General features: G+C 37.0%; 1 protein-coding gene and 1 long non-coding RNA gene across 12 annotated transcripts in view; one reads left to right on the forward strand and one right to left on the reverse strand.

Moving 5' to 3' along the window:
* Positions 1-448: 448 nt before the first annotated feature.
* The window catches only part of Kdm6a (lysine demethylase 6A), a 171,835-nt gene continuing 147,420 nt past the window's right edge, over positions 449-24,863 (reverse strand). For 6 of the 11 annotated variants that reach the window (XM_048336734.1, XM_048336731.1, XM_048336735.1 and 3 more), the window contains 3 exons: positions 6,292-6,418; positions 3,144-3,314; positions 449-1,967 (listed from right to left, as the gene is read on the reverse strand). In XM_048336734.1, the coding sequence (XP_048192691.1) occupies positions 1,938-1,967; positions 3,144-3,314; positions 6,292-6,418 (328 nt within the window). In that variant the 3' untranslated portion in view covers positions 449-1,937. Of the gene's footprint in view, positions 1,968-3,126; positions 3,315-6,291; positions 6,419-24,863 lie in introns of all 11 variants that reach the window. The other 5 variants (XM_048336736.1, XM_048336730.1, XM_048336737.1 and 2 more) reach the window with 2 other exon arrangements.
* Positions 15,934-17,335, forward strand: LOC125344131. The gene is made up of 2 exons (XR_007209413.1): positions 15,934-16,306; positions 16,924-17,335. It is a non-coding gene; the product is annotated as an uncharacterized LOC125344131 (long non-coding RNA).

A 24,863-nucleotide genomic window follows, 5' to 3' on the forward strand; every position in this document is an offset into this window, starting at 1 on the left:
ACAGTGTTAGTAACAAGCCAGTAACCGGTTAAGAATTGGGTATAGCTTTAGCATTCCTATCTTTCTTCTTGAAGGTGTGCTTGCAGTTTTTATTTGCAAAAATGCTTGCCTTGAGGATTTTTATTTTGATGTACAACTTTTGGATAAAAGTGTTTTTTTTTTTTAAGAAAAAAAAAAAACCTTAAAACAATTCATGGCCTGAGTAGCACTTAGATAAGCACTCTATTTCCTTCTGAAATTATAAATAAGAGATGATTGCTGTTAATAATATTAACAAAACTCAAAACTATCAGCCAATTGAAGAGAACATTTCCATGTTTTTAGTCTTCAATTAATACTTACTGGGAATACATAGAAAAACCTTGAGAGCGAGTGCTAATGCTTCAGAAAATGGAAGTACAATGTGTCATCAATAAAATACTATTAATTAGCAATGACTTGTGAATGGTAATAGTTTCTATATTTTAATAGTGACATAGAATCTGCAGCCACCTGTCCCAGGTCATATAAGCAGGAAAAGCATGAGATTTCAAAATTGCCTAACACTTAAAAAAAAAAAAAACTTAATTGATTTACATCCTAAAACAAAGCCCTTAATCCTGGAATCTTTTGTCCATATAAAATGTTACTAAGTGATGCAGAAGATTTCTCAGGCCCATGTAACATTCCCTTTAAAATCTTAACTCCAATTATTATTTTTTTCTATTATTATACTACATTTTGACAGCAATTGTTTATTGGTCTGTCTGCAGTAATTGCAACTTAACAATAAACCAGTCTGACATTTTAGGTCTTAAAGATACATACCATATATATTTCTTTAAAAATAATCATACTTTTGTAAGCAATACTTTACAGTAGACACCTCAAAAATCTACCATAGATGTGAAACTTAAAACGAGAAAAATTTGAGCTCTAAATCTTTATACATATATATCCAGATTTCTATATATATTATATATACATACCTAAGTATATATAAAATATATATAATCAGATTTGAAAAATGAACAAAACCTGGGCACTGTACATAAATTCTTTTTAAAACTCAAACAATAGAAAACTCTTTAAACATTAAACAATTTTAATAAAAGTTTCTGTACAATGCTAAGCAGTTTTATTTACACATAGAAAATGTAATAGGAGTAGTGTTTAAAATTACAGAACTCCTTAAAATTTCAATGGCAGGTAAATCTGGAAAAAATAACAGCATTCCATTCACAAATATTTTCAAGCAATAAATATGTATTTATAAATAGTGTAAATTTACATCAAGATTAGAAACAAAAATCACAAATCTGAAGTTTATTCCTTAGTCTATGTGCAATCCATTATCTTTGTGACTTGGCTGTTAATTTTTTTTATTAAGGTTTTATTTAGGAACCAAAAGTATAACCATCATGGTTTCAAAACAAGACAGAAAAACATAAAAGCAGGTAAAAAAAGTTTCTTAACTTTTCACATTGAAAAAAAAAAAAGTCGACCAAAGAAAGACTTAAAATCACTATCTACCTTACAAAGAAATGACCAGCTAGGCTAGTATTTTATTCCAAGGAAAATTCTGGGGGTGGGGGGTGGGTTGGGGAGGAAAAGATAGATGAAAAACAAATTCATCAGCCCAGAAGTAGAGAAATATAAAAGAGGTGTGTTCAAGTCAGTAGTCTGTATGATGTTGCCAGTTTTGTCAGATATATACAAAACATGGAAATTATTATTATGTTTTTTTTTCTGAAGTTCAGCTGATTAGCTTGTGAGAGTCCTGGAGCAGGAGACAGTCCTCTCTCCTATCCAGCTGGTTGACACTCCGCACTTGGAAGGTTGCATAGACAGTTTTCAGCCAGCAGCCTTACGAGATAGCTACAAAAACTAGTGGTGCAGAACTGGGTTACTTCCTGAATAGCAGAAAAGGTCTCATATTGAATGTCCATGGAACAATATCAAGACGAGGCGGATGGTAATGGAGGAGCCTGTAAAGAAAAGTAAGGTAGGTTATTTTGGTATGCAAGTTTTTGAGTGTTCCTCTACTCATGGCTTCAAACATATAGCATGTGAAGGTAAGGGAAATAACTCTCAACAAAGTTCCACAACCTGCTACACAATGCAAATGTACAACTTTCTTTACCATCTGCCACCTGCTCACATTTCCTAGGAGATTAATTCACTGTGCCTGGAAATGTCTGTACTTCTTCATCAGTTTAGTCAAAAATTCCTGGGACATCATTTAGTTACCAGGTTTTTTGTGTTTTTTTTTTTTAATTTTGAAGGTTTTTAGAAAAACTGTTTAACCAGTCAATTACTACTTCACTACTGATTGCCTTCAGGGATCTATCTCAGATAGTCAACACATTTTGTTCACAATATTCCACTTAATTTTCTTCTTCAATCTTGAAAAGCAGTTAAGTGAAATATCAGGCAGTAAATTTTGAGTCAGTTTCTGATTATACACATGTGAGGAAAAAAACTGGAGGAAATGAACAATTCATAAATTATGCCTGCATTTCTATTTAAAGTAATTGATCGGCTAGAATAAAAGAAAACCCCTTAAGCAACTGCTGCTTGAAATGAGTGAGGTGGGGGGGGAGAAAGACCCACACTAAAAAAAAACTATGTGTAAGTTAAAAAATACACTTAATTTCTATTATAAAACATACCAGAAAGTAAAGCCCCAGCAAATATTCCAGGATGTTAATACTTCTGGCAAGTACAAAATTTTAAACAAATACAATTAATTCTACAAAGTAAAAGTATATTTAAGAGCACATTTACTGATTGATTTTATGGCCACTGATTTATAACCTATGTACACAAATATTCTATCAACTGAGAACAAATGACATAAAAGATGTGATGGTGTTCAAAATTTAAAAATGCAATCTGAACAATTAAAATGTAATTATGAATTACAACATGAATATAGGCTGGCCTCACTCAGGAACAAAAGTTAAAAATGATATATGCCAACTACATAGGAATGAATTCTTGGAAGTGAAGGAGAAAGGAATGATATGAACACAACCTCATGTAACATGTGATAAGGCAAAAGAAAAATTACATTTCATTACCTCCTACTTATCAGATGGCAGAGCTAACACTGTTGTCTCATAACCCAGCTAACTATGTACTCACATGTTGATTTCACTTACTAATGTAAATTGGTCATAGACTTGCATTAAGTCCTCCATTTTGTACTGTTCTAGCACCACAAAATTTTCCAGATTTCCACTAGTTTTCCGTGCACAATCTTGGCAATGCACTATGTAGGTCTTTCTAGAATTACTCTCATTAGTGACAAAAAGGAGGTCAAAAACCTCCACCTGTTTGACACAAAAGAAAAACATGTTCAATAGAGATGGGTGACACTTGTTACCTCCTTCCTCATTTTTCTCCCACCTTCCCTCCTCCCCAACCTCCCCCTCCACCCCCGCCCACACCCCTGAGTTTTATAGTTGGGTTACAGCACATTGTCTTGTAAGTATTGCTGTTGTATTGGTTCACCTTTTGCCCTTTGTCTCTCCATTTTGATGTTCCCCTTCCCTTCCCTAATTCAGATAAACGTATATATAATACCCAGGGTACCAAAATCAAATACAGTGACAACGGGGGTTAAACCACAGGGAAGAAAAACAAAAGAAAAAGGCATGATTTCACATAGTACATTGACAATAACATTGATCAAACACCAAATTCCATAACTGGGGGTTCATTTCATTAGCATCATCTCATGTGATCATATGTACATAGCTATTGAGCTATTGTGATCATCTGTTAGGATTTTATTTATTTTTTTGCCAGTCCTGGGGCTTTCACCCTGGGCCTGGGTGCTGTTTCCAGGCTCTTTTTGCTCAAGACTAGCACTCTACCACAGCACCACTTCTGGCTTTTTCTGTGATTAATTGGAGATAAGAGACTCACAGATTTTCCTGCCTGGGTTGACTTTGAACTGTGATCCTCAGATCTCAGCCTCGTGAGTAGCTAGGATTACAGATGTGAACCACTGGCACCCAGCTCAGTAGGCACTTTAACACCAACAACAATATGGCTGTGTTGGAGAATTTTTGTGTTGTATCAAATCCAAAGACATGCTAGAAATGTAGATTTAGGGGAGGGATGGAAGGGGATGACATTCATGGCAACTTACACAGCAAAGCCTAATTCAAATGTTTGATAAAGGTTCATTTATTTCTGATGTTAAATCTTAACACATCACTATGTAAACTCCTCTATGGCTTACTGCAGAGTTTTGGAATAAGGAACCTTTTCCAACAAACTGCACTCTTCAAAGAAAAAGAGGCTGGGGACATAGCCTAGTGGCAAGAGCGCTTGCCTCGTATACATGAAGCCCTGGGTTCGATTCCCCAGCACCACATATATAGAAAAGGCCAGAAGTGGCACTGTGGCTCAAGTGGCAGAGTGCTAGTCTTGAGCAGAAAACAAGCCAGGGACAGTGCTCAGGCCCTGAGTCCAACGCCCAGGACTGGCAAAAAAAAAAAAAAGAGCATTGCTTCATTCACTTGTGTTATTACCCGAGAATGTTTTAAGCGCCCAGTGTGTAGCCAAACCTCAAAATTCACTTGTTGAATGAGAAAAGTTGGATCATTGGTTATTGGAAAGATTGAATTTCTCTAAGGTTTAGGTAGGAGAAGAAATAACATTGTAGTATAGGAGGCAATCTCAAATAATAATGACAGGTATACACCCTAGTTCCCTAAGGCACATCTATCACCTAATGACTGACTTTGGCCAGGTTATACAATATTAAAACAGCCAAAAAAATCCAATCATTTCAAATTAAGAAATAGTAAATACCAGAATGAGAAAATACTAAAATTATACACATTTCAAGGTTTAGAAGCGCTCCTCAGTATTTCTATCTCTGACATACCTTTAAATTTCTTTGAAAACAGAAAGCCCTCATAAATTCATTTCTTAAAATCCTAGAGCTTATCATATTTCTCACTACTATCAATGGGCAACAATATGAACAAAGTAATCTGAGCAAGAAAATTTGTGAGCAGTCTTCAACTTGTCCTTCATTTATGTCATTTAATGAGTTGTTTTCCTGATTTTACCTTCTCAATATGTGTTTCTTAATTCTCCCTGTTAATGTTACCATTGCCAGTTCCAGATGACAGTTTACTTAAGAGCACTGCAATAGCTTACTTGGGATGTTTTCTCCAACCAGTTTTCTTTCTTTAGTACAGATCAAACTTAGGTCTCTGCTCAAAAAATTATAGTGACTTTGATGACTTCACAATGAAGTTATCATCTTCCTTAAGATTTATTCAAGATACACTGCACTATGCATTTTGGTATTATAGCCACAGTGGAGATTATTCAGCCTTTTCTAAAGTCATTGCACTTCACCGCACCTACGTTCTTGTTTTCTTTTTTCATTTTGTCTCTCATCGGGCTTGAACTTAGGAACTGGGCACTGTCCCTGAGCTCATTTGTGCTCAAGGCTTACACTGTAGTTCTTCAAGCTACAACTCCACTTCTAATTTTCTGGTGGACTTTCATGCCTTGGCTGGCCTTGAATCACAACCCTTAGATCTCAGCCTCCTAAGTAGCTATAATTACAAGCATGAGTCACTAGTGCCTGGCTTCCTACATTGTTTTCATAGCATGACAGTCTACTTCCATTTCTCACCACTTTTAACAGCTGAAGTCTACTTTTATCCTCCAAAGGAGAACTAAAATATTAATAATTTTGTGGTTCTTATGCCAATACCAGAAAAGAGTATTAGTAGTCATGAAAGAGTATTCATAAGACTATTAGTATTCATTAAAGTCCATTTTCACATTCATCAGTCTCATGTACATTACAATTAGTGGTTTATAATTTGCCTTCTTCAAGCAGAATATAAGCTCCTTGAGATTAGCCACATCTTCTTTGTTCTGCCTTGAGCATAGGAGAAGTTTGACAATTGTACTGTGAGCTGTATCACAGAGGACTAAACATCAATCATTATCTAAACTACATCCAGTTTATTCTATCTGTGTACATCTAGATTGTTCTCAATTTAAAATCTCACTCAGACTAAAGCTCTCTGCTGATTATCATTTGTTGATGATTTACCAGATAAATGAATCTGTAGTAGATACTCTTGATTAATGAACTACTACACCACCTTATTAAATTTTAATACATAATAGGAAAGGAACAAAATCAAATACAATATTGATTACAGGAAAATGTATCACCTTAAAAGTTTAAAAAGAAACAAAACTAAACAGAAACCAAAAGTGGAAGGGAAAGGGGCTTTACAAAACTGGATGAGAACAATTACTTACCTCACAAATGCTACAGTAATGAGCTGGTTCCTCTTTTGCCCGCCCATGCCATATAATCTCTTTTCCCGCAGCAATGAGAGCTTCCCTCAATGTTTGACATTGCTTCAGAGTTCTCAAAAGACAGTATCTATTGTAGGAAAAAAAATTATTGCGACCAGCAAGTGAATACTGAATACTTTTCAGCATAAAAGATACAACCAATCAGAAATAATGCCAAGAGACTTGGTTCTAATGGCTTCCTAATTTTGTAATCAGAAAAATTTTCCTAATTTTCATTAATTCCTATTAATTCTCAGATTTAAAAAAAAGTAATGCTCAACTAGTCTGAGAATGACAATATAAAACCATTTAGTGTTGAAAAAATTGGTGCCTGAATATCAAAACATAAAGGTTTTAATTTAGAAAAACTGAGACTGCTTTAATATAAGGTGCTAATATTGGCTCTTATTTGGGCAAGTTACTTAATCCCTCTGGGAATCAATATCCTCATCCTTGAAATAAGGGGCCTCAATTCCAGGTGCGAATTGCTTTAATTTTTCTAAGGCAGAAAAGTGTATTATTTCTCTCCACACTACCTAGATTCTGTATAGTTGCTTTGGAAACTCTTAAAAATAACTTATGGGAAATAATTTATAGATTTAGTCACTATGGGATACAAAACTGGCTTAACTGTACTGGTAAAGATATATACATCCATTTCTTCGTTTCTACTTGAAGATAATATGGTAGAATGAACTTTTCTTATAATTTTTTATTTTTTCTAAGCACAATGCTAACAACATACTAAACATGTACTAGTTTTCCTATAGTTTATCATTACTTGGAATTGTCTGCTACATTCATACTTTCCTGTGAAACTTAGTGCTCAGATTTTCCATCTAAATGGACAGGGGAAGTTGCTCTAGATGATGTCTAAGATACTTTTCAGCTCTACAATCTGGAGACTGACCATCTCTTAAAAGAAGGAAATGGGTTTAGCAAATGAGTAATAACTTAAAAGCAAAGTTCTTGACTGTTTTATTCATGTAAATGACTCATCTATTCACTCTCTAGGACTATGCCTGGTATATACTAGGTGTTCAATAAATAAATACGACTGCCAAACAACTAAAGTATAATAGCATATTGGTCTTAATTTATACTTTCTTGCTATTATATAAGTTACTAGGTTAAAGTGCTGTTTGTTACTTACAGTACCCACAGGCTCATAGTTAACCCCAAGTTTAATATTTAACTATAAAGTAACATATCAATATAAACTTTATATATATAGCTGCACATAAGTTCACAGGAATTTCTTGAGTTCAGCTTCCATAATTCTTTCATGTATATTTAAACTTAAAAATAATGCTTTAGACTGTGATTACACATTAAACCAAGAACAGCCACTTGAGTATGTGTGTGCACACGTACATATATGTGTGTTTAAGATGCCAAGGGAGGTAGCAACTGAAAACTTACAGCATGGTAAACAAAGAATCTAATTCAGACCATGCTTCCAGCACTTGAAAAACATGTTCCATATAATTCACCTCTAAAAGCACAGATCTTACTCATTGGTTAAGTTTTCCAAGGAGAGCTTCAAAATAGTATTTTCCTTTTACAGGAAAACAGTATCCTAAACTGCAGATCCCTTTAGAAGACTTGCAAATTCAACTGCACTCCAAACTAGGGCAGATAAACAAAGGTAACAAGAAAAAAAATTTTTTTTTTAAGGAGTTCTTAACCACTCTAAACAGAAGGATTAATCTCTATATTAGGGATGGAAAGTGCTGGCTCCGAAAAGCAAAACACAGAAGCTTACTGGAGTGGTTGTGCTAGGGGTTTTTAAGGGCAAAATAAATCTCAAGCTTCTCTTTACCATCTCACACTGTACTCTCACTCCTTTTTGTTGGGGGTGGGTTGACTGGTCCTGGTCCTGGACTGGGTACTGTTCCTGAATCTCTCTGTGTTCAAGGCTAGCCCTCTATCACTTGAGCCACAGCACCACTTTTGGCTCTTTCTGAGTAGTTTATTGGTGATAAGAGTCTCATGGACTTTCCTGCCCAGGCTGGCTTCGAATTGTGATCCTCAGATCTCAGTCTCCTGAGTAGCTAGGGTTACAGGAATGAGCCATTGGTTCCCAGATCTATCACTCTTTAGCTACCCCCCTCCCAACACATTTTTTTTCATCCCCTTTCTTTCTTGTGAAGATGAGATTCATGGGCTCAGTTAGTTAATAGTCTCCTTCCCCTCCCACCCCCCCCACCCCCCAAAAAAGCCAGAGCTTTGGTTCAACAGAGTATTAGTCAATTCTACTCAACAGATGAACCTTTTATCTCCTATGCTACTACTTTGCAGTTATAATTTGTGGCTAGTTTAGAAGAAAAAGACAATATACTAGCCTTTGTGCCAATAATTAAGGGATGAAGATAAGGCTGAACTATAGTTACAAATAGTCTGCTTCTGGAATCACAGCTACCAAATTTTTATTTTCTGTGAAACTGGAATCTTAAAAAAAAAAAAAACAAACTTGGGTTCTCTGGCAATGAATTAAAAAACCATGCTTTCTTCTTGCCTGTATCTTTTTCTTTAACATTGATTCTTGTTGTTGTTCAACAGTTGAAACAGAATTATTTAGCGAGACAGAGGCTTTTATGGAGTCTGCAGCAATGAGAAGGCCTAAAAAAGGATGTGATTCAAGGAAGGATGGGTAAAAATAACAAGAAATTAAAGAGATTAGAGATGCAGAGACAGAATTCCAGGAAAGGTACAGAAAAAATAATGAAGACTTGACTTGAATATTAAGGGCTAATCCAAACTACCCACACTGATTTTATAAAGACAAAGTTTGAACATATCTAAAGAGCTTTAAAAAAAAGTTAAAATTGAGGTTATTTTCCCTTAACTTTCAGTTTTGTGGAATTTTAGTATGTTTATCTTACAACAATTAATAATTTCATTTTCTAAAAACAAAAACAATAGCAAAAGGTATAGAATGTAAAAAGAAGAAAATGTTATTCTGCATAAGGAACAGGATCAGAAACGGTTTAACACCTAGACACTGGTTTTTGTTGTTGTTGTTTTGTTTTGTTTTAGATTAAAAGCCACACAGATAGGCAGGAGGTAAAGACAGCAACAGGTTGGAAAAACCTACAAAGAGACAAAAGGAGACCACAGCATATTTGAGGTTCCACAGTAGAATCTAATCCAACCAAAAACTTATCTACAAAGACGAAACTCATAAAGGGATAGAATTTTAGTGAAGTTCACAGAAGGTAGAATAAAAATGCACAATATATTCTTAAGTCAACACAGTAGGCAAAAGAAAAGATCTAGGATATCATAAATACTAAAAGGTGGGAGAGATCTTCGGATGAGGGGAGGTAGAAATCCTGGGAAGTTTTTATATAGAAGTTGAAATTTCTGAATTTAAATATATCGATCTGACTAAGAGTAGAAAGGAGAGATGGGGAAAAGATAACTTCTATACAGAAAAGAATGCTATGAGAAGGCAATATGGGTATAAATAATTTTTCCTATAATGTTTTAATCTTGGAATGAAGTTTCTAGGGCAGAATTCTGGGAATAAAGCCATTAAACTATTATATCAAAGACAATATTGGGGTTTACTTTGATATTCAAGGCAACTTCAATATGTTCCCACATAAATGAAACGTATGTTTACTTGATACAGCACCTTAAAATTCTTTGTGAGAACAAACTTAGTAGATGATGAAAGAATTAAAAAGACTTTCCTTGCCTCTTTACTAAAAGAGCTGTGAAGGAAAACTCAAGCCAACACATTAGTCCTGAGACCTCACAATGACTTTGCTACCTGTCACTTGATGGTTATGTTCTACAACCACAACTGGTCTGACTATCAGTAAGACATTTAACTAATTTCATTAAATCAACTTCATTGAATCAACATGGCTAAAAATCAAGGTCTCAGTCAATGATAAAATATATCTTAGGAACTTTAAATTTCTGGATGGAAAAATGAGCATAAAAGCAATGGTATGTTAACTGGGAAATTGTAGAATTTTAGAACCTTTAGACTAAGTACAGTTAATGTTATTTTTAAAAGGCATTACGTTCCAAAGGAATATTAGAAGAATATCCGGACTATAGCATTTAGAGATCCATGTTAACTATTGTCAGGGTTTTGTGTGCGGTGTATGCACATTGTTGGGAAAAATTCTGTCCAGCTATTAGTACAACTGGCATGAACCAAACAGCTATAGACACATCAATGCATCCATTCAAAAATGGGGGCGAAACTTACTTTTGTTCTAATTTATATTTTAGAACTATTTGTGATAACGTATGTATTATGTAAATGAAGTAATGGCCTATACTATGTGTGAAACAAATAAATTTAAAAACCTTAGTTCTAAGACAGACCTAACTTAGTTCAGGGTTTCTCCAACTTGCTTAGTCTGCCACTTGAGTCACAGCGCCACTTCTGGCCATTTTCTGTATATGTGGTGCTGGGGAATCGAACCCAGGGCTTCATGTATACGAGGCAAGCGCTCTTGCCACTAGGCTATATCCCCAGCCCATCCAACTTGCTTAGTCTTAAGATTCAATAGGACAATATGAAACAGATTTCCAGAGTCCTTCCTATATAGCTTTGACTTCATTTAATAAGGATGAAAACTGGAGACATAGTTTAAGAAGAGAATCAGGTGATTCTTGTGATGGAATAAGAAGAATCATTGTCCTCATATTTCATGAGTAATGAAATTATTTGTGATTAGTATTCTTTAAGACACTAATACATTCAAATTCCACAAAGCATCACATATTATGATTAGTCTTAAGCAAATGCTTCTTATTCTATGTCTCAGTTTAACTACACAAAGAGGTACTAATGGTCCTGTTATGAAGATTACATGTTACATTAGATACTTACATTAGTGCATGATAATATTCAGAAAAAATACATTATTAGAACTTGACATGCCAAATTCTTAAAACATTTTAAACTATAAAATAACTAAATTGAACTTTTCAGGTGAGGAGAAAAAAAATTCAGAAGTTTTCATGCAGAAGCTGAAATTTCTAAATTTGAATAAATTAGTTTTAATTTGAAAAAATAATATAAACTATTAATAAGTCAACAAGTAATAAATTAATTCATAAAAATTAGCTGGCAGCTCATGCCTGTAATCTTAGCAACTCAGGAGGCTGAGATCTGTGGATCGAGGTTGGAAGTCAGCCCGGGGAAAAAAGGCTCTAAGACTCATCTCTAATTAATTTTCAAAAACCAGAAGTGGAGCTGTGGATCAAAAATGGTAGAAATAGCCTTGAGCAAAAAATGCTGAGGGAAAGCACCCACGGACACCCCCCCCCCAAAAAAAAGGGAAAGTTTTGTGATGAGTATATCAAGTCACAGTACAAGAGTTAACACGGAAAAGAAAAATGAAAGAGGTTATTTAAAATGTGCTTATTGGCTGGGAATGTGGCTTAGTGGTTGAATGCTTGCTTAATGTACATGAAGCCCTGGGTTTGATTCCTCAGTACCACATAAACAGCAAAAGTTGGAAGAGGCGCTGTGGTAGAGTGCTGGCCTTGAGCAAAAAGAAGCTCAGGAACAGTGCCCAGGCCCTGAGTTCAAGCCCCAGGACTGGCAAACAAACAAATAAATGTGCTTATTCTAGATTCCTTTTGGGTTTCCCAGCATTAGCACTATTGGTATTTGGGCTTGAATAATTCTTAGCTGTAAAGAGTTATCCTATGTTTTCTAGGACATTTAGCACCATTCATACCCTCTACTCCAAAATGGTGGTAGCAGTCTCCTACCCAAATTAAGATATTGCCTCCAAGTCCCTGGGGGAAGGTAAAACTCCTATATTTACGAACTACTACAGTAAGTCTACAAATTTTAACGTTCAGAAAAAAAAGAGGTGACTGGGATTCTATGATATTATAATAACAGCTATGACATAATTATTATCCCTATTTTTCAAAAGGGGAAACAAATTCTAATGAGGTTTCATAATCTGTTCACAGGCCCCTAAATAAGTACATGGAGAATCTAAGATATGAAGGCACACTGTGCAGTCTGTAAGTTATTGGGATATTAAATAGCACAGACTCAGGGGAAAAAAATCAGGCATCTGGGAGCGGTAGCTCAAACCTGCAATCCTAGCTACTTGGTAGGCAAAGCCTTGAGAAATAAGGTTCTGGTTCAAGCTAGTCTCAATTATTTTTTTTTAAAAAAAGTTCTTAAGATTCCATTTCAACCAATGGTGATGTAAAGCTTTCACCCATGGGAGGAATAAAATTGCTGATGGCAATGTGTCAAGTCTATCATCCCAAGCAAGAAGAGGAAGAACAAGTAGGAGGAACACAGACCAAAGCGGTCCAGGCATGAAGACACTACCCTAAAAATAAGGGACAGGAGGCAAAGCTCAATTAGTAGAGCATTCATATGCCTAGCATATGAGTTCAATCTCTGATACCACATTAAATAAAAAGTGGGGGTGATGAACTCACATACACACAGGGCATAGAAACAAGCACACAAAAGCATTACTATACATGTGAGCACATTTAAAAAATGGAATATAACAATGCTTTAATAGAATGGTCAAAAGGATGACAAAAATTAAGTTTGTGAAAAGTGGCTTTCAATGGACTTGGTAGTGCTGAAATTTTGAAGAATCTATTTTCAACTACTGGATTATATTATACATTCAGTAATTTCAGAATGTGAGGTTATCCACATTACAAGGAGATAGACAAATGACCTAAGCTACACTCTTCTTAATAATGACCCTGGAAAGTTCTCTGAGAATTTTGTTTTGGGCATATTTACTGAACTACTTACCATGGAGATTTAAGTGGACCTAAGAAAATTGTTGATGAAAGAAAGTTTCCAATGTCTCATAACATACACCCACTGTATTAACTTTCTAATCATTCCATATGATCGTGACAATACCCTATTTCTTGAGGTTGGTTTTATCTACCATTGACATTAAAACCATTCAATTGCATTTAGTATCCTATGCATTGTGAGAGTCTGTTGTTCTATGGGGGAAATCTCATCAGTACCAACTTTCCAGAAATCATCAACTATACTCAAGTTCTGATTCCTTGCAATGGTCCTGCTGCATATATATATATATATATATATATATATATATATATATATAATATAATATATGAGTCTTCAAAAAGTAAAGAGTGTATCACTGTGTGAGGAGAAAATGTAGGCCAGAGAAACGTATTTCAATTATCTGAAAAGGTAGAGAATGAGGGTTTCCTTTATTTTTCTGTTTTTTAAGTTACAACTATAGGGTAAGACCACGATGCTTCCCAAAGCTATAGGACAAGGGTCCTCACCCCTAAAATTTTTTTCTTTCTTTTTTTTTGGCCAGTCCTGGGGCCTGAGCACTGTCCCTGGCTTCTTTTTGCTCAAGGCTAGCACTCTGCCACTTAAGCCACAGCGCCACTTCTGGCCATTTTCTGTATATGTGGTGCTGGGGAATTGAACCCAGGGCCTCATGTATACCAGGCAAGCACTCTTGCCACTAGGCCATATCCCCAGCCCTCATATTTTGTTTTGTGAATAAAACAGATTTAAAGCAACTCTTGGCAAAGTGTTGAGATAATAGGCAGGATATTGAGTGTTTAGGTAATTATTCTCAGGTCTAGTACATGAGGCCCTGGGAAAACTTCAATGTTATATACAAATTTTACATATTTTAAGGGAATAAGATATCCTCACATAAAAAATCATAGTGGAAGGAATTAAAGAAAGACATCACCCCTATATTTTAAGATTTCCATAGTTCACTTCTTTATGTAGCTACTGTTGTTTTTAAAATAGCAAACAGAGCAAGGGACCAATGACTCACACTGGCAATCCAAGCTACTCAGAAAGCGGAGGTCTGAGGATGGCAGTCTGAAGCCAGTCCTGACAAGTCCATGTGATTCTCATCTCCAACTAGCCACAGGGGGGAAAATGGCTATTAGTAGAGATGTGGCTCAGGGACAGTGCCCTGGCTTCAAATTCAAGCCTCAGGACTGGCATTAAAAAAAAAGTTGCTGGGCGCCAGTAGCTGATGCCTTTAATCCTACCTACTCAGGAGGCTGAGATCTGAGGATCACAGTTCAAAGCCAGCCCGGGTAAGAAAATCCATGAGACTCCTATATCCAATTAACCACCAGAAAACCAGAAGTGGTGCTACGGCTCAAGTGATAGAGCACTAGCCTTGAGCTGAAGAGCTCAGGGACATGCCCAGGCCCAGAGTTCAAGCCCCATGACAACCCCCGCAAAGTTAACAGCTTTGAAAACTCGACAGCTAACACCTGAGCATGGATTACTTCTCAGCTTGGTGGAAACTATAAATATTTATCTCAGATTCCTTGTCTAACCTAATAAAATAATCATCCTTAGTTGCTTAACAGAAATTTTGACTCATACGAAGAATTCAAGTTTTGTGTCTAAAGCCAACCAACATGGTTTAATTATCATTTCCCACAGCAATTCATTTTCTATTTATCTTTCTGACCTTCTACTTTCATTAACAAGCACAAATATGCCATTGTATGGCCAAAGCCATAATCTAGTAATAAGATTTTTCTTTCATCTCCACCACTAATCTGTCAAGTGCAGTTTATTTTCCCATCTAAGCTTTATCACTCCTTGTTCAAACTGTAGCAATTATCTTCTAATTCATTCCTCTAAATCTTCTGTCTTTCCTTTAATACTTCATCTTGAGGCCAAGAGATTTAACATGCAAATTTGATCATTATTAAAGATATTAAAAATTCAAAAGAATTCTCATTAGCATCTGTTCTATCTGCAGTTTTTATTAACAAAAGTTTACATCTATACTCTTCAACTAAGATGAAAGCCTATGCCTAAAAGTTTGGTCTAAATCTAGCACCAATGGCGCCTATCTGTAATCCTAGCTACTCTGAATGCTAAGATCTGAGGATTGAGGTTCGAAGACAGCCTTGGCAGGAAAGTCCTAAGACTCATATCACTATTAAATTAGCAAAAAGCCTTAAATGGTGCAAGTAGTAGAGTGCCAGACTTGAGTGAAAAAGCTCAGGGTACCAGTAGCTCGTCTATAATTGTAGCTACTCAAGAGGCTGATATCTGAAAATCATGGTTTGAAGCCAGTCCAGATAGAAAAGTCACTGTGAGACTCTTATCTTCAATTAACCACTCAAAAAAGTGGCAGAGTGGTAGCCTTGAGCAAAAGGGCTCAGGGACAGCATGCACCCAGGCCCAAGTTCAAGTCCCATGAATGAGCAAACAATAACAATAACAACAACAAAACCTCAGGTACATTGCCTAGGCCCTGAGTTCAAGCCTCCATACTGCCCACTTTCTTCCCCTAAAAAGGTATGGTTTAAACAAAGAAAAACTGGTATGTGCAATATATGAGGCATATAGAAAAAAGTGTCTTCATTTTAACAGGTAAGTAAAATAAGTTATGGACTGAGCTGCCACTAAAATTTTCTCCAACTTAAGTCAAGGTGGCCACTGCATAATGGGATATAAGAATGTAATCAAGATAATAAACACTTTTGACTCATGTCAACTCAGGAGGTATTTTGGAAGAATGTGAAGTAGACAGTGATAAAGATAGTTTAGTAAAATAGGTAGGTTGTAAAAATTTGAAGAAATGTTCTAAATGACTTACTCAGATAAAGGACTTTATGGAATTGCAGGGCCCTTAAAGACAAAACTTGAAAATACAATGAAAATCAAGAGTAATACTGAGTTGTTTAAAGCAGTACAGTTAATTCAATGATGAGGAATTGGAAAGTCACAGCAACAGATATCATCATTCCCAATATTAAATTGCCTTGCCACAAATACAAGTTGGAACCATTAACACCCTCAAAATTCTCATAAAATTGTCATTTGGTGCAGAATCATGACCTGGAGATATTTACAGCATTCTCTTAGCTCATTAGAATGACTATGTTTTGCTGTAGAAACAGTGCTGTTTGATTCCTAAACTCTGTAATGGACATTAGTAAGAAGATAAAATATATTATAAAGGTGTTGGGGACTCAGTTTTGGCCTTGGTGGGGGAAGGGGGGGAAGGGCGACAAGAGCTCCTGAGAAGCTGCCCTTCCCCCAGCCCTGGGACAGTGTTGGGGCTAGCCACTCCCACCTTCGGGCCTCAACCGGAAGAGAAGACCCTGCCCCTGGGGGAGGCAGACACGTGCATGCCACCATGATGGGGGTTGTCCAGCCCACAAAGGAAGTTTAATGACATCACCTGATGGACACGGTCTTTAGCCTATGAGTGGCCCTTTGGCCAGTCCCCCTCCTTTCCCGCCATTACCGCTATATAAACCTCCCTCCCAATTAAATCCTTTAAGACCCATTCAAACATCCAACCGTCTCCCGGACATCTTTGTCCTGTGGCTCCTGACACATTATGGGGGGCTGAGGAAGGGATTTCGGCATCCCACTTCAGCTTAGAGCAGTCCGGTAAGGACACGCCTTACTCCTTCTGCCGGTATGAGGGGTAGGGCAGAGCTTCTTCCATAGATTTGAGGTTCAGGCATTCCCTCGGGAGATAGGAGGGGAAGGGGTCCTAGAGATCCCAACATTTGGGCATCTCCTCCGGAGAAGTGAGGAGAGGGGTCCTCAGAGGCCCTGACATAAAGGCACTTTACTACTCTCCTATACCTAAAATTTTCTGAATTCCCAAATGCATCTAACTTAAAGAGTTTAGATGAGGCACTGTGGGGAATATTGTACTTCTTTGGTGAGGTGAGGCTTTTCCTAGATTCTCCTTCTTTCAGTGCCTTCCTCTGGGCTACCAATTGTTCCTTATCAGAAGCTCATTATTACCGATTAAATATTTGAATGGTTCAAATGTTTCTCCATCTATTTTGAGTAGTTTGAGAAGTGATCAAATCCTTTTCACCTAGAAGAATACTTGTGTACTAACTTGGTCTACTAAACTTTACTGAATGACCAAAATAGCCAAAAAGAACTGAATGAAGGGAAGTGAAGACACAAGGTAAATTTTGCTCTTAATTCTTTTACATTGGGCAGGCTTACTATTTGTGGGGGGTGGGGTGGGGAACCAATACAAACAAAAACTACACATTGAAGAGGAGCAAGATGGCAACACTGCTACAGGTAAGCTCACTAGGTGTCTCTGGCTACACAGAGATTTAGGGTCACAGGACAGATTTTACCTCAAGAGACCCACACCAGTGGATCTCTGAGCAGATAAAAATTCAGCGTACTACAGAAGAACTAACTTATCAAAAAGAAAAAAAAGACAGAAAACAAGGAAAGAGGAAGCGAACTCCTGTGATCCTGCTGCCCATTGTCTCTGCGGTCTGCCCTCCCTCCAGGTAGTGTGGGGAGACCCAGGGGAAAAAACAAAACAACAAAACCAAAAATGCCAAGAATGCTATCAAGCAAGCTTCAGCCAGAGGATCACTCAAAAGAAAGCCCACAGAACCAGACCCATGGAAACTAAGGAGTCCAGCAGCGGAGGCCCGTGCTGAGACTGTCCACCGGGTGTCTGCAGAGGACTCCACTGCTGCCAGGCATACCCAAGCCTTCCAACCCTTGGGAAGGGCTGCCACAGGGCTCCACTCCACAGAGTGGGCCAGCAGGGGCCTCCTCGCCCACCACCATTCACAATGCTGCCTGTGTGACCACCACCATTGCCTTCACCACTGCCAGGGCTGCTCCAAGCACCAAAGTCAACAGCTAGCCACATCAACCCTGGGACGCTTCTCCTGCCACAGCCTCGCAGCCACAGAGAGCCAGCTATTGGCACAGAAGAACTTATCCCAAGAAAATTGAGGCTGAGCGCCCGAGCCACACACCACCACTTCTGCTGCTGTCACCTGATCCCTGCAGAGGCCGAGCCAAGCAGGGCAGCCTCGATGGCTACAAACTTTGCTGCCCTGCCCGGCCTCCACCTCTGCCATTACAGCTACTGGTACCAAAGCATTTGTTGGTGGGGGCGGGGGGGGGGGGGGGGAAGACCTCACAGAAGCCTGTGTGTCTGAGTGGGCGCACCAGGGTCACTGCCTGCCACACCCTTGCTCCCCAGGGCAGAAATCCCCAGAGGCTACTGACCCAGGTACTTAGGTACTAAAATCAGTACCTAAGGCAAGACCCCACCCCAACGTCTTATTGGTAAGATTTAGTATATGTCTGTCTAGGATAGTCCTAGCAGAACACAATAGCTATTTACATATGAACACATAAGATGACGCTAAGTGAAGTGAAATGAACTCCGAGTTACAGAAAAAATTGGTTTATCTTTGTTGTTTTCAATGTACCATGTTAAATTTTGCCCTTTTCTTTTGTCTTTCTTCCCCATGGTTTTACCTTTGATGTCACTGTAACTGATTTTGGGACCCTGGGTATTGTATGTACATTTATCAGAACTAGGGAAAGGGAACATCAAAATGGAGACACAAAGGGTAAAAAGGCTAACCAATGCAACAGCAATACTCATAAGACAATATGCTTTAAACCAACTGTACAACATAGGAAGGGGGGGACTGGGGAGAGGGGAAGGTAGGAGAAAAATGAGAGAGGAAGTAACAAGTTTGATAAGAAATGTACTTACTGCCTTACATATGAAACAGTCACCCCTCTGAACATCATTTTGACAATAAACAAATTAAGAAAACCCCACATTGCACATGCATAGAAAAGACTTAAGAGGAACAGTCACCCCTCTGAACATCATTTTGACAATAAACAAATTAAGAAAACCCCACATTGCACATGCATAGAAAAGACTTAAGAGGAACAATTGAGGGAACTAAGAATATATATATAAAAATCTCCACTCAAAATTCATGTTTGCCTAACATTAGATTTCTTTTAAAATAGCCAATACAATCCAAAAAATCTGTACCCAATAATCAATAGGTCCCCTTCTCTTTTTATCCTTCCAACCACCCTTCTACTCTTTGCCTCTAAGAATTAGACCACTCCAAGGATGCTGCAGAAGTGAAATCACTTAACAGTTATCCTTTTCTGTGTCTCAATTTTGCATAGAATGTCTTGAATGTTTATCTGTTATACATGGCAGGATTTCATCCCAAATTTTTCCCTGTGCCAATTAAACTGTTTTGAGCATATAACTCCAGTAGATGCATAATGCTAATATAGCATGTAATTATAAACCTTATGTAAGTGTTCAAAGGGTAAGATTTTAAAGGATAAACAAAAATAGCCTATCATTTATATGCTCAATGTTTGCAGAATTAATGTTTTATTAAATGCTAATTCAAAGGAGAAAAAAGGGTGAGGTGTAAAAGTTGTAGTTTAGGCATATTAAAGATGGCTTAATAGTGCACTAGAAAAATAACTTAAGGTTGAGTGCCAGTGGCCCACTCCTGCAATCCTATCTACTCAGGAGGCTGAGACCGGGAAAATTGTGGTTTGAAGCCAACCTGGGCAGAAGAGTCTTCAAGATTCCATCTCCAATTAACTGATGTATGTATGTGGGAGTAAGGGGGGGGGGGGATTAAAAACAATAACAACAACAAAAACCTGGCTGCAGGTGTGATGCAAGTGGTAGAGAACCAGCTGTGAGAAATGTGGAGCCCAGAGTTCAAGCTCTGATACAGGCACCAAAAATAAATTAATTCAAGTGCTCATGTAAAGGCAAGATGTGTCTGAAGAGGTAAACATTAGGCCCATAAACACAGATTTAAAATGAAACTTACTTTTGTGTTTTGATTTTTTTTTTTTGCCAGTCCTCGGGCTTGAACTCAGGGCCTGAGCACTGTCCCTGGCCTCTTTTTGCTCAAGGCTAACACTCTACCACTTGAGCCACAGCTCCACATCCAGCTTTTTCTATAGTTGTGGTGCTGAGGAATCAAACCCGGGGCTTCATGTATATGAGGTGAGCACTTTTTGACTATTTAGTTTTTACTGGTGACCTCAATAAGAAAAGTGTTGGAGCCAGGTACATACATACCTGTATGCCCAGCTACTGAGAAACAGGTGCAGAGGATCATGAATTTGAGCCCAGTCCAGGCAAAGATAGGGAGAACTTATGTCAAAAACAAAAAGGATTGGGTGTGTGGCTTAAAGTAGGAGAGGGCTTGCTTAGCCAGTTTAAGGTCCATGGTTAATCTAAAATGTTGGATACGCTGGTATATTGAGGATGGAAGGCCAAATTGCTTCAGACAGTAGAGTGAACAGCAGATGAAGAAAATGTCTCAAAGAGGGAAGGAATGGCAAGGAAGAACTTGTTTTTATTAACAATTGTCACATCTCATAAGCCAGAAAAACAAATACTACTTTTTTGGCATGGTAGATTTGAGGAAGAAAGCAATGATATGAATACAACAATTATATAGTCAAAATTGTGCATATAGAAAAAGACTCCTCTATTTCTGTAATATTACTTTCTCCGTGCTTTCCTGAGAACCATAACCTTACCTAGTTCATCAATTTCCTTTTCATAAGTAGAGATACTCTCCCAGTTCTGTTCCCAAGTTCAACCTTTTCATCTCAAGACAATTATAATCTGCTTGGTTGAAGATTCCCTACTCAATCAGCTTCTGAATAGATCTATTTTACTCAAACTTGCCCCCAAATGAAATTATACACTGTAGATTCATCCAATTGCTTCCATATACGACAGGCAGGGATGTAAATGATAGTTACAATAACTGGAAGTAATGGGACATACTTAGGATGCTGTGAGGAATAACTCAGATGTAATCTGGAAAATATTTTGCTGGGTGCTTGGCAAAGTATTAAGTGCAACTAGACCTAGCTTTATTTCTAAACCCTCCAGGACCCAGAACTGAAAACTAAAGGACCTCTGATTCATTCCTTTCTCCTATCAATCAGAAGTTTATTTTATATGTTTAATAGCTAGAAAGATCTTTATGAAACCCATATTAGTTTTTGAAAAAATTAAGACACCAAGAGCATTCCAGCGTAAGTTTGATACACAAAGCATCTAGCCAACTTATGACTACATTATATTCTACTAATCATCACATACATTGTCCTCAAACCAAAATATGCACTGCTGTCAATAGGCATATAGCAGAGCTTAAATTTAACATTACAGTAAGTGGGGAAAGGAGGTCAGGAAAGAGGACAAGGGAGGTAGGTGTTGGAGAATGAAAGTGGGACAAGGGAAGATAACCCCAAATGACTCATTTGCTATTTCTCTAGAAAGAGTTCCCTTTAAGGGAACTCTCAGCATGTAAGCAGTTTATAATTTTAGTAACTGGACATTGGCAATGGTCATATAACATGATCTTTCTATGCAAGGCAACCATTTTTGCCTGGTGTTCCACTAAAGAAGAGATTCATTCCTTTATTGGAGGGAAATAGGATTGTGTGGACTTAAGGATACATGTATATATGAATACTATTAACTTATGGATGAAATGAAGCATCTTTCTGATGGTACAATAGCTTGGACATTAGCTGGTTTTAGGTGTTATTCCTGTCTGTGGAGGCAGCACTGCCTCCACATTTTTACCTTTCACACAAAACTTATTTCTTCCCAGAATGTACAGCTAAAAATGACTGCTCACATTTTGTGAGATGGAAGAATCTAGTGGATTCATCTTGGTATTTCTTTCACTAGCTAGACTTACACAAGATATTATACCTCAGTATCTATTCCAGAGACTTTTTACCAGATATCTAGTACTCACTAAATGAAATATGAACAGTTGCTAGCTGGATAAAAGTATATTTGTAGTAATGGCTAAAGACTCTATTTTAAAAAGGAAATATAAAATCAGGCCCAAGGGTGTAAACTTGAAGTTAATTTAAGAAGAACTTCCTAAACCCCATCTCCTGACAATTCAAGCCAGGAGCACAATTTAATAGAATGAGGGACACCATCAAGATTCACATGTTTAGCCATTTTTTACTGCCAGGTAAAATGAAGCACAGATAAATACGACAGTGAATTAAGTTTTGTTGGTTTAAGTATAAGAAACAACATCTGCAGTAATCATAAGTGAGAAAATATCCGAAATTCTAGGCATCCAATTTCAGTGCAGAATAACTTTATTCAAAAATAATGTAGATTTGATACCCAACAATCTATAACACTAAGGCAAGATATAAATTGGAAGGAGTGTAGGACAGCAAGCATGATGGGAACATGGTAAGGAATGGGTAAGAAATAATGAGAAAGTAGTGGACACTTTAAATTTCTGAAGATCAGGTAGAAAAAAACCACAATATTGGCAACAATCTTTCTTTGGTTTCTTTTTACCTTACTCCACTACCATTGTATGAGCAAGTCCTGAAATGTCTATCCATGTTGGTTTATACTCCTGTCTTCTCTTACTTTTAATCTTTCCTTGTGGAATCCATCCTCTACAAAGCAACTAGATTCAGTTTATCTTTTCAGTACTGGGGTTAGGGACTCAGGGGCCTTGTCCAGCCCAGCTTTTGTTGATTATTTTGAAGATGGAATCTAGCAATTTTTTTTGCCCAGGCTGGCCCTGAACATCCATCCTCTAGATCTCAGTTCCTAAGGAGGGTAGGAGTATATGTGTGAGCCCTAAATACCCAGCCAGATCCATGTTTAAAATTGAAAATTTCACTAAGATTTTCTTAGAAAAAAATATGAACTTACCATGCCCTAAAAATCCATGTACAGCCTTTACTACATTCCTATTTACTTTGTTGAGCTTACCACTACCACACTTCCTTTCTGCCATTTTGCTGTCATCACACTTGCCTTTTTGTCTCATAAAGATGCCAAAGTTGATCCTGATTCTGCTTTCACTTGCCTTTTTTTTTTAACATCTAAAATGTCTGGTCCATAGATTTTGGAATGGGTGACATCTCATTACTCAGGAATACTCACAAAACTCATAGTATCAGATACCCTTCCTGATCACTTTAGGCAAAATTAGTATTTTACATGCACATATTTTAAAAAAAAAATTTATTCATATAAATAACTTCTCAGAACTCCTGCTTGGTGGTCAGTCTCTGTCTTTTTCCCTAAACTTAAGTTCCCTGAAGATTAGGAGTTCATCTTATAAACTGTAGTGTCATTTGGTCCTAGAGCATTATCTGCTATAAAGCTGGCTCGTCAACATAGGCTGAAAAGTTTATTCCATAACAGCCCCAATTTAAGTAGGCCAAAGGATAGGTAGATTGTAGTCAAATTCACAAAGGACCACAAGTGAGGTGAAGAGAAAATTTTAAGATGTTGATTGATGATAAAAAATTATGGATGCTATATAGATTACTGTTATTATGAGTTTTGACAAAACACCTTTTAAAATTATTTCCTATTATAAAATCTTTATCTGTTCAAAATGTACTGAGTGACTTTAACAACCATTATCTAAATGGCTTTAAAATTGTACTGTCCCTTTATCTTTGGATGATTTGAATCAGAATTTAGGTTACACCTACCTCTAACTCATTTAGCATCTTCAGTAACTAGGTTACCCCCCCCACACCTATTAACACTAAACTTATTCAGTGTCCTGGGGCTTGAACTCTGGGCCTGGATGCTGTCTCTGAGCTTCTTTGTGCTCAAAGTTAGTTAGGGCTCTATCACTTGAGCCATGGCACCACTTCTTGCTTTTTCTAAGTAGTTTATGGGAGATAAGAGTCTCACAGACTTTCCTGCTAGGGCTGGCTTCAAGCTGTGATCCTCAGATCTCAGCCTCCTGAGTAGCTAGGATTACAAGCATGAGCTTCCAGTGGCCTGCCTGAATTTAAATATTCTAATAAAACAAACTGATATCAATTATATTAATAAAGAAGGTATATATAAAGAGAATATGGGTAAAGAAATTCAATGTCTTAAGGATTTTTTACATTACTTATCATGCCTTGATATATATATATATGTATATATATATATTTTTTTTTGTCTTCCTATACATACTCCTTCTGCTTAAGACTAGATAACATAGAGCAAAGGATAAAAGATTGTATCCTAAGGTAATTCATACTCATGCTCACCCATTTTTTGCTTGGATAAAAATTTAAATTTAGGTTGGAAATCACTTTAATAAGCTAGGATTGCCTTCAAAAGACAGTTTTTTGGAAACAACACATGCTGACCAAATTAACATACCCATAGTGAAAATACTCAGTATAAGTACTATTTTAACAAAGACTAAAACTCAGTAGTTTATCTGAGTATAAAGCAATCCATTCCAAAAATGAATTTTTGAGCCTAATTCTTCAAAAGATTCTGGTCAAATAAATTTGGGAAATGCTATACGCTACTAAATTCTTTCCTACTCATGAAACATATTAAACAATATCCAAAAATTGTTCTCCAAAATAAGACTTGTCAACTTTACCTATCATTTCATATATTTCTTTGACAAGAACTCTGTACTATTTGGAGGTAGAATTTTGTAATGACAAACACTATACTATTTGAAAATATTGCCTCTAAATAGACATACAAAATAGGTAGAAAAAAACAACAAATTACACATTTACTCAGTAGCACATTGCATTCAAACTAAGTGGCTAGTAATAATTCATACAAACTTGTAAGTGTTTAAAGCAGCCAAGAAAAGGGGAACGGTTTAATTTATAAGCAATAAAGCATTGACATTTTAGTCAAATCCCTATGTTAACTGCA

The sequence above is a fragment of the Perognathus longimembris genome, chromosome 28 (assembly GCF_023159225.1).
Source record: "Perognathus longimembris pacificus isolate PPM17 chromosome 28, ASM2315922v1, whole genome shotgun sequence".
Lineage (NCBI taxonomy): Eukaryota > Metazoa > Chordata > Mammalia > Rodentia > Heteromyidae > Perognathus > Perognathus longimembris.